At 61.2% G+C, this 16,512-nt stretch overlaps 1 protein-coding gene across 9 annotated transcripts in view; it reads left to right on the top strand.

The window, feature by feature from the left end:
- Positions 1–15,996, top strand: part of PCBP3 (poly(rC) binding protein 3) — a 184,819-nt gene extending 168,823 nt beyond the window's left edge. For 7 of the 9 annotated variants that reach the window (XM_074375553.1, XM_074375461.1, XM_074375767.1 and 4 more), the window contains 6 exons: positions 863–904; positions 9,615–9,690; positions 10,243–10,302; positions 13,091–13,143; positions 14,015–14,184; positions 15,364–15,996. In XM_074375553.1, coding sequence (XP_074231654.1) covers positions 863–904; positions 9,615–9,690; positions 10,243–10,302; positions 13,091–13,143; positions 14,015–14,184; positions 15,364–15,400 — 438 coding nt within the window. In that variant the 3' untranslated portion in view covers positions 15,401–15,996. The remainder of the gene's footprint in view (positions 1–862; positions 905–9,614; positions 9,691–10,242; positions 10,303–13,090; positions 13,144–14,014; positions 14,185–15,363) is intronic. The other 2 variants (XM_074375599.1, XM_074375834.1) reach the window with 1 other exon arrangement.
- Positions 15,997–16,512: the final 516 nt, after the last annotated feature.

Here is a 16,512-nt window from a genome sequence, read left to right as displayed (position 1 = left end):
GGTCCTGATGGCAGGTCCTCGTCTTTACTCTCCCTTGACTCCGTGTGTTTTGTTTGTTTTTTGGCCATGAGTTTCTGGAAGCATCTTTGCTGACAGACTGTTTAGGCAGGTGGGGGCGGGTGGTGGAAGAGGCTGCAGGTCCCACACTCACTGTGGCTGCACAGAGTCACTGTCTTGAAGGCGAGTGACAGTGATACCAAAACGAGAGCTTAGGGGTCTGCCCTGGCCCCCCGGGAGCTGTTCAACCGAGAGCATGTGCCCCCCGAGTCGGAACGGCCACCTGGTCCTCTGAGGCTGGAAGGCAGTCAGTCTGGCTGACTTGGGTGCATTTCTTACTTAATCTGGCATTTGCAAAATTGGTTTGGGGTCACCTTTTAAAGCTTCCTTTTTTATCATGTGGTTTTCTTAGGGTAAATACTTCCTGACAGTGTTTCCTCTGACGGCTGCTTAAATTTTCCAAAGGTTAACCGTTAGTAGATCTATGAGCAGGGGTCAGACAGGTCGTTCTTAGATTCTTTCTAGGCACAGGGGGACTGAGAGTCGGAAGCCTTCCGACCTGGTCCTTCTCCTCCCTCCCGCCAGCTCGGCCAGCCTCAGCGTCCTGCAGCTCTGGGGGCGTGGGGGCAGCTCCCGGCTCACGTCTGGGCGTAGCTCCAGTGCCCTGGGAGGGTTCCCTCTCCTCCTGCGGGAAGGCGGCCGGTGGGGCCGGCTCGCTCTGCGAGGGGGAAAGCCTTGACTGGAGGGCCGAGGGGCTGCTCATGGGAGAGCCCTGCCAGGAGAAAGCCCCTGTCCTGCAGGGGAGATGTGGGGGGTGACGCATGGCCAGCTGCTTCTCGAGCTGATGGAGTCTCTCTCTTTCCAGGCCTACACGATCCAGGGACAGTACGCCATTCCCCACCCAGATGTGAGTTCTCACTCCGCCCTTGCCTCCCCTCTCGTGCCGTTTCCCCCCAACCCGCATGCTGCTGTCGACTGCTCCTAATATTAATATTAGACATAATATTAATAGCATTCTCGGTGCTCCTGCCCTGTGTCGTGCCCACGGCCCTGAATAACCTTCAGCCTCTTAGCACTAATTCTCCTCACGTGGAGGACTTGGCCTGATGTCAAATTGATGGTGGCTGCAGTCTGGGCTTATCCTCCGCGGGGCCTCGGGTGGCGGCCGTCCTAGTGGGTGGGGGCAGCGCAGGCCGCGTGCACTGCAGCCGTCAGGTGACACGCCATCGGCGGAGGTCCGTCGGGAAGGGCGCTTGAACACCTGTGGAGCCCAGGCTGAAGCAGGGTGCCCACGTGCCGGACAGCCAGCCGGTCGGAGGCCCGTGGAGCAGCCCAAGGCCCTGTTCTAGGTGCTCCAGTCTGAGTGCAATGTCGGGGCTGGAGGTGGGACACGTCCCGAGGGCCCTGCGGGGAGAGCCACGGGGGAGGGCGCCGCGCAGCCCTCGGGGCAGAACGGGGGCAGGCGGGTCCTTGCTCAGGGTTTCAGATGCGCGGGAAGTGAGTCTGCACTGCCTGTACAGGGGGGTGGGGGGGAGAAGGCAGAGGTAGGGGCGGGCTTCTGTGCTGTTGCCGCAGGCCGAGCAAGGGGAGGGCCGGTGAGGAGGGGCCTTCTGTCGGCTCTCTGTGAGCCTGGGGGCCTGGGTGGTCTGTCCAGACAGGCGGGGCGGGGGGTGCCAGGCGATGCTCACTCGTGCTCTGCAAACCCTCATGTTTTTGAGTTGGGCCAGTGAAGAGCCAGTTGCCCAAGATGTAAAGGCAGGGAGGGGAGGGTTTTAAGAATTAACTGACACGAAATGAGTGTCTGTTGGAAATACAGAGCTTCAGTCACTGTCACTGCAGGGAGACTTGTGCCGAGTAGAAAAGAGATACTGAGTTTTTCCTTTCAAAAAACCTCATTAAGCAACACACATGGATCAAATGACAGAGAAAGCTGGCAAGGAGGGGGCTCAGGGACCTCCCTGGTCCCTCGTGGGTGACGCCGGCCCTCGTGGTCCTGGCTGGCAGTGGCTGGGGCCCAGGGAAAGGGACCGAGGGGAGGACAGGTGCTGGAGCTGGGGGACGGGCGGCGTGAGCACAGAAATGCGGGTAGGGCTGGCTGGGCGCCCCGCGGGGATGATGGAAATCTGGGTGGGAGCGGGTTTCCCGGCGGCAGGCTTCACTCAGCGCGGGCTGGCGGTCTCTGCCTGTGGAAATGCGTCTGTGCAAAGGCAGATTCGGCGCTCTGCACACTCAGCATCCTGGCCCCGTGGTTCTGAGGTCCAGGCTCGGCCCTGTGGCCCGAGGGCGAAGCTGTGCTTCCCTGCCGCCCAGGGCCTAAGTGTCACGGCCAAGCGCCTGCGGCTGCCGGCACAAAGCCCTCCTGGTCTGCGTGTCCTCGGCTGAACCACGTGGCCTCGCGAGGCCAAGGGACTCTGATTGGTCTTTATATTGATCGGTTGTTTTGCTCTCTCCGTGTGATTTTCTTGGTACCTCTTAAAAAATGGGTAGTTGCAGATTTTGGGGGGGAATTTTAAACTATTTTGTGACTAACTGTCCTGTGATTACCTTATTGCATTTGGTGGAGATTTGAAGCACTTGGTTATTTATCGTGAAAGGCCTTCGTGCAGGACCCAGCGTTCTTGAGACCAGCATGTTGGGGGGCAGGTGTTAGGACCAGAACAGCAGGACTTTGATAAATGCCTTCCTTGCAAGGACAGAGTCGAAGACTAGAACACCGCTAAGAGAATCCATTCAAAACAAGATAAGACGGCTGGTGACCGGTGACGACGGTCAGGAAGGCAGTTTTATCTGAGCTTAATTTTCAGTAGGAATTTTTAAAGCTTCATTTCTTAGAGCCTAATAGAATAATTACAGAAAGAGCTAATTTATTTTATGAGATAACGGAGCACACACTAGATATTCCAAGCACTGTGGCTGACCCACCACTGTTTCGCAGCTAGTGCCTCACGTGAGTCAGGCACAGACCACGAGAAAACACGTCTCAGAGCTGAGCGTCCCTTTACGTGGAACTAAAATACCCGTCTTTCTTCCTCTTTCCTGGTTTACCCCTACTGACGGCTCAGGGCTCTACCCTCGCTGGCTTCCCTCTGGGCCTCCTGGTCTCCCCTGCCGCTGGCTTTGTTTTATGGGACTCCTTCTGGAAGCTCCTAGCTCTTGGGCCTGCGGGATGTGCAGGGACGGCTGGTGGCTGGGGAAGTGGGCCTGGGTCTTGCTGCCCACCTCCCTCCTCCCCTGCCAAGGGTCACGAGTAGTTTCAGCTCCAGGAGGGGAGGCTGCGGCCCCGACTTGGAACATGGGAGCCTGGACAGACCCAGTGCGGTGACCACCATCTGTCCATCGTCCCCTGTCTGTCCCCTGATCACTGCAGCGTGATCACACCGGGGGACAGTGGTCAACCTCAAGCATACCCCGTGTGTGGCTCTGCTCTCTAGCCTCCAGCGTTCCCCATCCCACCCTCATTGGCACCCCCGCCATGTGAAGGGGCCCCAAGAAGAAGCAAGGACGGCCACTGCCTTCCTCTGGAGCCTGGCTCCGGGGCCACGGCCGGCAGGTTGTGCCAGGAGGTGGGAGCTTCGAGAGGCCCCTGCCCCGCGCTCAGGTCCAGGAGTGGCCCAGCCGGTCCCTCCCCAGGACCGTGGATTTCAGCAGGTATGGATGGGCCCCGCGCCTGCCGGGAAGCTTGTTCCTGAGAGAGTAAGCCGGTGGGGAGCCTGGAAGAAAGTGGGCCTGCAGGGCTGCACACTGTGTGGATCACGGTCCTGGCGCTGCAGCGAACGTCCCCTGATGATGACAGCGCTCTCCCGCCACCTCTGAGCGTCCCCTCTCAGATCCCGCCCCGCGGGCTGTGGCGCTGGGGCTGCCCCGCACATCTCACCATGAGAGCAGCGCCGAGTGACCCGCATCTCCACGCACGCCCCACCCACCGCCCACACCTCTGGCTTCTGCTCAGAGTGGCAGACACATGCCCTCAGCCCCTGCTGCTGAGAGCTGGGCTGCTGCAGCCGCTCCGCCATCCCCCCCACCCCGGGTTCACGCCAGGATGGGCTGCAGCCTCTCCTGCTGCACTGAGCTGTGCCCCACCCACTCAGAATCAGAACCCACATTTTCACAGGCCCCTGGTGACCTGTTTGCACATGGACGTCTAAGAACACTGATGAGCAGGAAGGACGGGTGTGCACTGAAGCCGGGAAGAGGGGACGGGATGGAGAGGGAAGCTCCTGAGAGGTGAACGCTGAGAACTTCCCAGAGTCAGTCAGCAAACAAAACCCCTCTCATTCGGAACCCTAGCAAATCCCACACAAGGGGAACAAAACTTCACCTCAGACAAAAGCAAACCCTCCAAGTGGCCAGAGAGAAAGAACGTCGCAAAGAAGCGCGGTGAGAAAGTGGGGCAGCTTCTTCCCAGCAGCGGTGGAGCTGGAGGGGGTGGCATAAGCCGAGAGAGTAATTGTCAACCTGAAGTTCTGCCTCAAGAGGCCAGTCCAAAGGCCTAAATACAGATGTTTTCAGACAAACATGTGTGACCAACAAGCCTCTAACGAGCCCCCTTCAGTAGGAGAAGGAGCCCCGAAGAAGGGCTATAAACGCAGGAAAAAGGGTGAGCCGGGAGAATTACCATTTCTGTCATCAACACAAGCACAAGTCGTGAAGAAAACCTTGCTGGTTTTGACTACATTAAAGGTTAAACGTTTGGGTAAATGAAAACAAACTTCATAAAGTCAGAATCAGTGCCGTCTCGTTTGTGGACTTAACGTGACAGAACCACACGGGCACCAGCGAGCACAGGCCGGACCGGGTGTGGCTGAGGGGCTGACGCGTCCTGGAGGTCCCTGGACGCTTCGGGAGGAGGGCAGAGGCGCCGAACTAAGACTCTAACCGTGCGTGTTACAACTTCAAAGTGACGACCTCCAGGAGAGTGTTCACTTCTGCAACTCCCATGAAGGCACCAAGGAGAAACTGGGTGAGAGGGAGCAGATACTAGTCAGTACAGAAGAAAAGGAGCGAGAAAGGAGGAGACCCTGGAAAATCAGGACAGGTGGGATAAGATGACGGAAACTAGCCTGCACGTGGGGTAACTAGGGTCAAGGTGAAGGAACTTTTCAGCTGAAAAACAAAGGGTGTCAGGATTTTTTTAAAACAGCATTTTTAGAGAAGCAAACAAAAATTTAAAAAAAAACTTTTTTCAAGAGACACATCTAAAGAATAAGGACCTAGGAAAATTATTCTAGGAAAATACTAACCCAAAGAAACTTAATACCCCGATGTTAACGTCAGTGGCGAAAAAACGACTTTAAGGCAAATTACTTAGTTATCGCTTATTGATTCACTAGAAGATAAACAGTTTGAATCTGTATGCATGTAAAACATAACTTCAAACATTCTCAGGAAGAAATTAGCAAGCCATTAAGAGAACCTGACAGGCATTTTAGCGGAAGCTTAACACGCCTCTTTGAATCAAGGCCAAGAAGACAAGCACACAGAAGGCGCCGACGGCAGTCGGGGAGCCTGGTCCGACCGCCGCGCACTGGGCCCCCCCCCAGCGTGGCTGCGGAGGTCGTGAAAACGTTTGCAAAGCTTGATCGCGTGCCAGGCCAGAGAGAAGACTCACCGTCTTTCAAAAATTGGAATTGCCGAGACTTACTACAAAGCAGTTGAGTTGAAATCAACAGTTAAAAGGTGACCTGAAACCAAACAAACTTGTCTTTACTGAAGGTTAAGGAGACCAAAAGCCCAAAGTAAACGGAGAGACCTGCGATACTCAGGGATGGGACATTCAAGTATCTCAACCATATCAGTTCTTCCCAAATTGAGGTACAAATGCAATACAATTACAGTCAGAATCCTGATGGGTGGTTTTAAATGTTATCTGACAGCACGAAGCTGAGACCCGTCAAGCTGCTGACACAGAGGATGCATGGTACGGAGATGTCCTCGCAGATGGAGGGCCCACGGGCCGTGCTCTCGAGGCGTGTGGTCTGGTCCCGGCGTCCCCAGACGGGGCCAGACGTCGAGGAGGACCCCTGGCCTGGGCCAGAGCTGCCGACGTGGGTCAAGGAGAAAAACGGGCTGGCCGTGAGTGGTGCGAGGGGGTGAGTGGTCAGGTGGGAAGCCACTCCCCTGCATCAGCAGCTTCCACACGGGACAGGGAAGTCTGCGCTGTCGGAAGAAAACATGGAACAGCTTTCAGTTCACAGGTCCAGGAAATTTTCTTAAAACATAAGCACAAACCATAAAAACATTGATGGATTTGACTCCACTAAGATGCTTAAAGTCTCTTTCTCTAAAGGCACCGTGTCGGGGGGCGCTTTTCAAGCACATGTAACTAAAGTAGGATGAGCAAAAAAACAGAAGACACAGGCAGGCACTTCGCGGGAGGGGAGACAGGAACTCGGGTCAGACCGCCGGGCTGGCCGGCTTGCCGCGCCCACCTGGCGGCGGCTCCGGAGCTGTCCGCTATGAGTGCTTAGGATTTTCGTGTTTGTCGGTTTTCATATCCTGGCACAAAGTCAAATGGAAAAGGCAAGTTATGGAGAAATGTCTGCTACAGGGTCCCCCCTGCTGGCCCCACCCCTGCCCTCCCCGCCCTTCCCGCCCAGTGATTTGTAGGTGCTGGTCAGATGAGAAAGTCTAATTTTATTTTATTTTATTTTCTCTTCTTTTTATGGCAGAATTATCTCAAAAAGTGGAAAGTCCCCTTAGCACTTAGTCCTGCTCCCTCCTTTTAAAAAATGCAGAAATTGAGTCCCAAAGAGGCCAAGTTCAGGGCAGAGCCTAGGCAGACGCGTGCGCTCTCCTGGCCGCTCACCACCACTTGCCGGATGGGCGTGTATCCAGGCACCACTGTCCAGTCTTCTGGATGTCAGTTTACCTTTGAGGGGATTTATCTGCTGGTGTGGCCTCTGTGTCCTGAACAGCAGCAGACACGTTGCAGTGGCACAGGTCAGAGTTGCAGTGTCAGACTTTCTGGGTTTGAGCGGAGCCCACCTCATGGGTTCTTGGCTGTGCCTGTAACACGCGTGGCCGGCGGGCTCTGGAGTGGACCCCCATGTGCTCCGCATCCGTTTGACAGTGAGGGGGAGACAGACAGACCAGAGGAGCATCGGAGGGTGCGGAGGCCGGGGGCAGTGGGGTGGGGAAGCCCTGCTGGCTTACGATGCTCATTTGCCCCAATAACGTGGACAGCACCACACAACTTGCATTCACTCACAGGGAGCCCTGTCTCGCAGATGAGGGTACAGATCCACGTGACCAGACCTGCCTGTCTTCACCAAGCCAGCCAGTGCTGGGGCCGACTCGGGCCGGTTCTCCCACCCCTAGAGTTCCACTCTCCCCTGCCATCCCGAACAGCGCACAGCTGTGCACTCCTGGGGACTCAGGGACAGGCAGGAGTGGGCCCTGCCCTCCTGGGGACCATGCCAGCCCGGCTGTCGGACGCACTAACACATGACAGGGGAAGAGCAGACCAGGAGCAGAGAGCAGCCAGGCCAGGGCTGCTTCGGTCCTTCAGTGCTGGCGGATACCACTGTCCACAGGGCCACCCCCAGGCTCCCCCCAGCCCTGGCCATGGGTGAAGGGCTGGAGCCCCCAGGACTCCGGTCACGTGCCAGGCCCACTGCCTGCAGCAGCGCCGGGTCTGCGTGGAACCCAGTGGCGGTCAGAGCAGGTAGCCAGCCTGCCCTGAGCTGGTCTGTGCTCTTCAACTTGACGCCTGTTGTCTCCAGAAACGGGGTTTCCTCCTCCCTCCCGGGAGTGGAGCCCTTAAGCCTCGTCCCCGTGCTCGCTGTGCGTGTGTTCAGGGGAGAGGAGCCATGCGGCGGGGTCCCCGGCCCCCAGCCCCTTCTTTCCCACAGGATCATCTCGCCCGCGGCAGGCACAGCAGGTATGGGCCACCTCTCACCTCTCGTCCCCGTGAGGGTGTTTCCCGGTGAGCCCTTCTGCTGTGGTCACACTGAGCCTGGTGGTGGAAGGTCACAGGCAGACCTGCCGGGCAGCAGGTGTGCCGTCAGCCCCCGGCCCCTTCTTGCTGGGGACTCCCACCCAGAGCTGAATCTGACCACGGTCCCCATGTCCTGCCTCAGAACCTCCAGGCATGCCAGCTGAGCCTGGAAGGTGGCTGGTCCTCCCCAGGCAGGCCACCCAAGTGCCAGGGGCATCGAGGGAGGGCCGCTTTCAAGACAGCTCGCCCTTTCCGAGGAGGGAGGGAGGGGACCCTCTGTGGTGGCAGATGCTGCAGGAGTAGCCACCCGATTCCCAGCGGCTCCCGCAGCTGAGCTTCTGCCTGGAAGGCGAGCCCGGGGCTGCGTCCACCTGCCTCGCGCCAAGGCCCTGACCTGCAGGAGCGGGAAGAGGCTGGGCCGGCCCACAAGGCTCCACCAGCCCCTGTCCCCACAGCTGCACCTGCAGGGCAGTGGACAGGGAGGGGCCTTCGGGGGGCGGAGGTGATCCTCCACAGACTGGGAAGGGGCATTTGGTGTTTAAATTATTAGGAGAGCCTGCCGGCCACAGGCCAGCAGCAGCCCACTCCTCTGTCCCCCGAGGGCTCGTCCGTGTAGGTGCAGGGACAGCCCAGTGCTCGTGCCTCCCCGACACGGATTCTGCACGGCAGGACCCGGGTGGTGACTGGTCAGAGCCTCGTCTCACCTGGGACGCCTGCAATGCTCCGAGGGCCCCACCCGCCAGCCGTGGGGCTCCGTGGGGCCCCATCCTCGCCTTCAGACAAGAGTCAGGGCGCTGAAAGCCTGCTCTGGGACGCATGGGGGCTGGTCTCCGTCTGGGGGAGGCTGGGGGTTGCGTGCGGTCCTGGAATGTGCCACCCCACCTTCCACTCTGCTGAGGACACCATGGCCCCAGAGTCTCCAAGGGTGGGCGGTTCCAGCGTTCAGCCAAGTCTCACCACATTCACCATTACCTTCTGTTATTTTTAGTGTTTATTTAAGAAATAAGGCTCGAATAAAAATAACTAAGGAAAGTGCAGTTCAGAGCCCCACCGAAGTCTGGGGGGTGGGGGACAGGCAGGAAGGGGCACAGGCGCAGGGAGGTCCCAGACGAGCCCTGCGCCCTCCAGGGGGCAGCTCTCACAGCACACCTCTGTCGTCCCGGAGGTCACAGGGGACGGGCTGCGAGCCCTGCGGGTGGCCTCCTCCAAGTCACCCTTGGGTAAAGCCGGGGCCTGTGGGGGAGGCAGGCTGGCCAGGCAGCGGTCCAGGCCCGGCCCGGGGCTGCGCCCTGCACGGGGCTGGCAGGAGGGAGCGGCTTGAGTCTGCAAGTGACAGCATGACGTCGAGGCGCTTGGGGCCCAGCCGGTCCTGCTCTGTGGCTCTCAGACCCTCCCATAGAGCTCGAGGCCAGGCAGCCTCCTCACAGCCTGGCCACAGGAGAGGGGCTGGTTTGGGCGGGAGCTGCCAGGCAGCCGAGGGGAGGAAGGGACCCGGTGCGCCCACCGCCCACAGCCCATTGGTCACCCCAGGCCAAGTCCTTGAGTGCTGCTGCGTCCGCCATGTGTCGCATGGCCCCTCCTATCTACCTGTGCAGAGTTCTGTTACGCGTGTTTGATTTGGTGTGACTTACACTCGATGACAATAACCTTCTTAGCTCTCGTGTCCCTCCTGCCCCCGCAGCTGACCAAGCTCCACCAGCTGGCCATGCAGCAACCCCCCTTTCCTCCCCTCGGACAGACCAACCCCGCTCTCCCCGGTACGTACCCGCGCCCTCTGACCTCCTCCCTTCTCGCTGGGGGCTTCCCGCGCTGTCTGCGTTCAAGGCAGCGAGCCGCACAGGCACGGCCCTGTCGTGATGCCGGGGACGCAGGTCCCAACGCAGCCGAGGGCGGGCGGGAGGTCTGTCTTTGTCTCTGTGGTGGGTCAGCCCCCGCAGCTGGCCTTCTGTGAAGCCAGGGTCCGCCCTGCTCTGCCGCCCGCCGGCCTGCGGGCGCCCTTCCACCTGCTGGCCCTGGAGCACACATGTTCTCGCAGAAGCAAGAGCCCAGACGGGCAGGCGGGGAAGTCATCCTGCAGGAGGCAGCACACACCCGGGTGGCCCGCCCCGGACGCTGCTTGGCCCAGGGCGGGCCCCTCGGCTGTGTGCGGCCAGCCCGGTTCCCCGATAGTGGCAGAGCGTCGCCTCTGTGGCTGGGCCTGGGGCAGCCCGCCGGGCGCACCAGTCAGACTTTGAGCTTCCCTAGTTGAAGTGACCTTGCTTATCTCCTTGAGGGCAAAACATTAAATCTGTTTCTTCTCTGCTCTCCAGGAGAAAAGCTGCCTTTACACTCCTCCGAAGAAGCTCAAAATCTGATGGGCCAGTCGTCAGGTAAAATAAAACCACGCTACGGAGAGCAAGCAGGCCAGGAAGGCCGCGCGGCCGCCCTGCTGGGCTCCCGGCCACGACCTGGCGGGAGGAGGGGGCAAGGAGGCCTGCCCACCCAGCCCAGCGCCTCGGTGGAGGGACGGCCGGGGCCGCCCGGGGCCGTGCAGGGCTGGAGCCCCAGTGGCCGGCTCCAGGGCTGCCCGGGCCGCTGCTGGGAGCGCGGTGGTGGGTCATGGGCTCTGACGGGCTCTGAGCAGAGCGGCCGCACCATCCAGGGCCCCCGGAGTGTCTGAGCCACCGTCTGTGCTGTTGTTTATTCTGCCGGTGGCACAGCATTTAGGGCCCGTAGGGATAATTTACACAATGTGTGCCTCCCAGACACATGCTTCCTAGGAGACGAGACGTCACCCCAAGGTGCCACTCGGGGCGAGGCTTGCGCTGAAATGTCCCCGACGGGCAGGCAGGGCGGAGAGCCCTAGCTCTGTCACTTGGGCTCGGAGCAGAGGGCACGGCTCCTGGACAGGCCGTCTGGGAGCAAGGCCATGGGAAGCCGGTGCCCTGGACTGAGTGAGTTCCCTGGGAGGGAGGCTCCACCCACTCTCCCACCCCCACGGGCCTCGTGAGAGCCTGGGTCAGAGCAGGAAGGCAAGAGAAGGGTGTTTCCTGCGGGTCTCAGCTGTCACCCCCATTGTGTTCCGGCCTCAGGGAGGGCGAGGCCGGGGCTCGAGAAAGTCCCAAGACGTCCCCGCCGGCCGCGTCTGCCCTTCACCCACCCCTCAGGAGCGAGCTGAGACCCCGGCTCTGGGGCTCTGGGCACTCACATGGGTTCTGTCTCTGTGTAGCCGCTAAGTTAACACAGAATTTAATGGAGGCAAGTTAGAGAGAAGCATTCACAGAATGTATTTGGTCGTGGATGTGGATAACCTCCTTTGCGAGGCTGCAGGTCTGGGCGGCAGCACACGTATGTCTGTGCAGCCCCTGCAGGTCGTCACAGGAGTTCAGATAGCTTCCCGGCTGTGTTCTCCTGGAGGCCACCCGGGCCCCAAGGGCCTGGCGTACCCGGACCCCACCCCGCCGTGCCCCCGCGCACGGCCCCTGGGCCATGGGCCTCGTGTTAACAGGTCCCTGTGATACCTCCCTCTCGCAGGCCCCGGGGGACCCGAGTTCCCCAGGAGGGAGGCCCCCCCACTCTCCCACCCCCAGCCGGGCCTGAGCACGCACACCCACACGCACAGGCGCCCACCGCGGCGGCAGGCGAGGGGCACGTCCGCTGGTTGCCTGCGCCCTCGAGGCTCGCCTGCCGCGCGGGGTGGCAGCGCTCACGTCTCGTGAGCGGGATGCCCCCACTGGGCTCCTTTGGCTTCAGTACCTGTTTGAGAACGTCCCCTCCTCTCAAATGTGCCACGGTGAACAGGTGTGACTGTCAGCTCTTCCACCCCGAGCCAGGACTCAGGTCTGAGGAAATCTAAGCGACATTTTAAGTGTCATTGTTGACTGAGTGTGTCAGATGGTTGAACAACCAAGCGATCGTATTGAAAGCGAGAGGAAAAAGGCGGACGGTTTGGGGTGAGTCCGCTCAGCACTTGCCAACTAAGCCCTGTGCTCCGTGGCGCCAGAGCAGCCCCGCCCTCCCAGGGCCACTCCTGCCCTGGACGCTGCCGATCACGAACACAAGTTCTGGGGACACAAGTGCCGGCCTGCAGCCAGTTGCAGGAGCGGAGCCCCAGGGGGAGGCGGGCCGTGGCGGCCTTGGAGATGTCTGGAAGGCACCTGAGCTGCACGTGTGACCCCGGTGGACTGTGTGGAGATTAGACTGCGGGACGAGGGCAGAGGCAGACACCAGCGAGATGGGAGCATGGGTGGGAAGAGGGCTCAGGCTCCGGAATATTCTGAAAATGTGAGAGCTGGCCTGTGACGGTTTGTTGCGAGGGCTCTGGGTCTGAGCCGCGGCGCCCATGACACCAGGACACATGGGGCCTGGGGGACCAAAGGCAGGGTCTCAGCTGTGGGCTTTGCATTTGAGACACCTCCTGGCGTGGAGATGTCTGCCCTGAGAGGACAGACCCCGCCTTTCCCGACAGTGCCCGTCGCGGCCCACCCTGCATTTTGTTGTCACTGTTTCCAAAGAAAGTGAAGGTCTTGTCCTCGAACTCAGAGGCTATCTCCGACTTGGTCCGCCCTGGACTGAGGCTTGTAATGACAGAAATTGGGGCGTGCAGTGAACTAGGCTTGGGAGTGCATCTCCAGCCCAGGACACCACATAGAAGCTCATGGTCTGCCCCTGGCCCGGCTCTCAGGTCTCCCTGCTCCAAACTGGACAAGCTGTGCGGTGGACCTGGGCCACGGAGCCGGGATGGGTGGGGGCAGCTGTGGCGCAGCAGGGCCGAGGGTCTGCAAGCGGGAAGAGCAGGGGGTGAGAGCTGAGGGAGGGTGGGCACCCAGGGCGGGTGTGGCCAGCAAGGCCTGTGTCCCTGAACCCCGTGGAGGGCGCCTCAGGAGACTCAAGCACCACGTACAACATGGCAGACGAGTCAGATCATTTGTGCCCAGAACAAAACCTGGACTGCCATCCTGCTTGGGTTTCTTTGTCCTTGTTTTGAGAGAAAGTGGGTTCAGGACGGTGTTGCAGCTGGGGACTGAGAGCTCACAGGCCCCTGCCTTCAGCAACGCTGACCCTCACCCTGGGCCAGATCCCAGCCCCGCCTGCCTGTGGGCCGAGTGTGGGCCGGGCCCCGGGGTGCAGTGGGAGCAGCCTGCCGCCAGCCTAACCGTCTCCCGTTGGTGTCCCCAGGTCTGGATGCCAGCCCCCCGGCCAGCACTCATGAGCTCACCATTCCCAATGATGTGAGTGTGCCCGGGCCCTCGCCCCTCCCCGACCCCACGTGTGCCCCTCCCCCTTCCCTCGTTAAGCAGTGACGCCACATCCCCAAGATACCAGGCAAGGAGGGAGCCGGTGGGGGCTTCAGGGTTTACTTGGAATTCAGGTGCCAGAGCTGCCTGGGAAGCTGGGGTGCCCTGCTGACCCCGAGTGAAGGCCCTGCCCTGGTTCGGGGTCAGCCCTTGGGAACAGATGGCCGGGGAGTGTGCTGTGTGTCAGGCCCTCCAGAGGGTTTGGGGTTCCTGTGAGCCTGCTGCAGCAGCTGGTTTGTCTGGGTTTGTGTGTCTAAGGCTGTGGTCTCTTCCTCCTGAGGCTCAGCGAGAGTGTGGCCTTACGAGCTCCCCTCACATGCTGGGGCCTTTCCCAGCCGGCCTCTGAATCCTTGGATTGTCCCAAGAAGGCTGACTTCCATCCCCAAACTAAGACGCCAGGCCAGGAGTGGGCCACCTGTCCTGGAGGGGCAGCCGTGTGTGGGGTGTGGTGATGGCTGGGGACGTGTGCAGTTCACAGGTCCACTCAAACAAACATCGCTCCAGCCTGAGGGCACAGCCAAGGAGGCACCCACATGGCCTCGGGGCCCCCAGAGGACACTGGGTAAGGTGACCACGGTCTCTTGATTTGTCAGGACTTCTCACGGCTGGGGGTCCAGCAGAGCCCCGGGGCCCACAGCTCCCCTCTGCAGCAGGAAGGAGGGTGTGCGGTGCCTCTTCTCTCTGGAGACTGTTGTGAGGAGACCAAGGCAGGCCTGTCTGCCCAGCTTCCCTGTCCCTCCAGCCCCGCACACACTGCGCCTGAGCCCCCTGGACTCTCCTCTGAGAAGCTCCTCTGTCCTTCTAGCTAATAGGCTGCATAATTGGACGCCAAGGGACCAAAATCAATGAAATTCGACAGATGTCTGGAGCTCAGATCAAAATTGCCAATGCCACGGAGGGGTCGTCAGAGCGCCAGATCACCATCACAGGGACCCCGGCCAACATCAGCCTCGCCCAGTACCTCATCAATGCCAGGTGAGCGCCGCGGGGCCTGCCAGCGGGACGGGAATCTGGACAGGCCAGTCAGTCCTGCCCCCGGGAGGTTCCGTCTCCCGGCGGGGGGTTGGGGTGGGCGTGGTGGGCAGAGTCTCCAGGTGGACACGGCCCACACCCTCCTCTGCACTTTCACACTTGACCTTTTACCCACCGGTGAGAGCATTTACAGGGCAGTGGTGCCTACAAGGCCCCAGACAAGTCGCCAGGCGTTGGCACCTTTAGGTGGCCCTGGACTTGTCCAGAGAAGTGTCTGAGGCTAAGCCTCTCACCCTCAGGCCTCATCCCCACAGGCCCGTGTCCTGCCTTGTCCCTTGTGCAGAATGAGGGGCGGGGGCGGGACAGGGGCGGGCCCTGTGTCGGCACTGCTGGGCTCGGTGCACACCTGCCTCGTGGCCGGACTGCCAGCTCCAGCTGACATGTGAGGCACACCCGGGGGCCCTGGGGTGTTGAACTGGACTGGCCTCACTGGCCTTCCCCCTGTCGTCTTACTGGGGCTGCTGGCCTTCTGCCCCCAGTACCGCCACCCCCCGAGGCAGCATCCGCCTGGGAGTGGGCCCTGTGAGGCCCCTGCCCCCGAGGGCAAGCTGAGGGTGTCGCCCTGCCTGCACCTGCCCGTGCCCCACCACATGCATCCTCTCCTTGGCCGGGTCCTGGTCTGGGCTCAGCCACACGCTGGGGTTAATGGAAAAGCAGCAAAAAGGGTTGTGTGGCTTCAGGGACAGGCCACTGGAGCCTCCTGCTCTCACACCTCTGTGATCTAAGGACCCCACCCAGACGCTTGTTGGGCATGTGGCAGGGAGCTGGGCAAGGGCCTGAGGTTACGCCTCTGGGGGAGGATGAGGTCCTGCGGAGCCAGCGAAGCTGCCGGGAGCCTCACCTGCCCTCCCTGCCAGGGCCAGGGCGAGAACCCGGCCACCACAGCTGGGCCGGCCCCTCCCTATCCTGGAACGTCCAGCTGCCCCGTGGGCAGTGTGACTCCTGTGCCCCCTTCCAGCAGTTGCCATAGAAACGGCTGTCGGCACACCCCTGTGGCAGGCATGCGGCTCCTGTGGCAGGGAAGTAAGGCCCCGTGGGTCTGGTCCCAGGTCCCCAGCTCGGGGGGGAGCCGGGCTGGAAGGACATGGTGACCTGTGTCCCCCGTGCCTTTGTCTCTTCCAGGCTGACGTCCGAGGTCACTGGGATGGGCGCGCTGTAATCCCGCCGGTCCTCCGCCCGCCCGCTCACGACTCTGTACAGACTGCCCCTCCTTGCAAATATAAAGAGGTTTCTTTACTAAGAAGTATCTCTGCCCTGGAGCTCCACCGGCAGCGCAGGTCCGTCCGTCCGTCTGTGTGTGCTCCGGACCCTGACGCTGCCGCCCGGCTCGCCCTCGCCGGCCCCTCGCGCATCGGCATGCAGTGTAGTGCTTCTCCGTGCTTCGGGGCACTCCCAGCTGTGACGTCTTAGAAACCTTGTCCCTTAGTGTCCGTGTAACTGTTTTAAGAGTAGGTTTGGCGCTTTGGCGGCCCTTCTGCCGCGTCCCCTCCTCAGCCACCTGGAGCCACGGCTGCTTTGGGTGGCCCTCTCCCCGCCTCCGCCTGTGCCGACCCGGCTCCCTCCCCTGTGGTCTGCGCTGGGCGAGTGTGCCCCGCCTTTGTTCAGAGAGAAGGAGGAGGGGGTGGGGTCCTGACCCGAGGTGCAGGGTGGATGGGGGTGCCAGCCCCCGCTTCCCGGGGCTGAGCGCGCCGACCGGCCGGGGCGCCTTGGCGGGCACCGCTCCGAGTTCAATAAACGTGGTGCGCTGCCCCACCAGCTCGGCTCCTCTCTGTGCCCCGCGGCCCGCACGTGCCCGCCCGTGGCCCTGAGGCCGGCCTGGGCCGCCAGCTGTCTGAGGGGCAGCTCTTCCTCCCTCTGCCACCTGTTAACGTCCGATCTGCATGAGTCTTTCTGGTTTTACTTTTGCAAACGCACTTGAAGCGACAGGAAGGGAACGCCAGGCCCAGAGTCCAGCCACCTCCGAGGGCACAGCCCGTGCCTCCCAGCGGGAGCCTGTGCACGCCCGGCTCGCCTGTGCTGACCTGGGGGGCCCCACTGCACCCTTCTCGACACGGAAGCCCTTGGGGGACCCAGGTCCCGGGGCCCAGGGGCGCCTCTCTGTGTGGGCCCCTCTCAAGTCAGATCTGGGGTTCAGGGGACCCTCCAGTAGGTGGGTGGGCCTGGGACATGTGGTCGGGCCAGAGCTCCAGCAGTGGGCACTGTCCTCCCTGCGTCACTGAGAGGACAGCCTGGCCCAGACCCCGTGACGCATCGGTGGCCCAGGGGTGCTGC

The sequence above is a fragment of the Camelus bactrianus genome, chromosome 1, assembly GCF_048773025.1.
Source record: "Camelus bactrianus isolate YW-2024 breed Bactrian camel chromosome 1, ASM4877302v1, whole genome shotgun sequence".
Lineage (NCBI taxonomy): Eukaryota > Metazoa > Chordata > Mammalia > Artiodactyla > Camelidae > Camelus > Camelus bactrianus.
The sequence above is the reverse complement of the archived record's forward strand: the minus strand, read 5'-3'. Positions and strand labels throughout refer to the sequence as shown.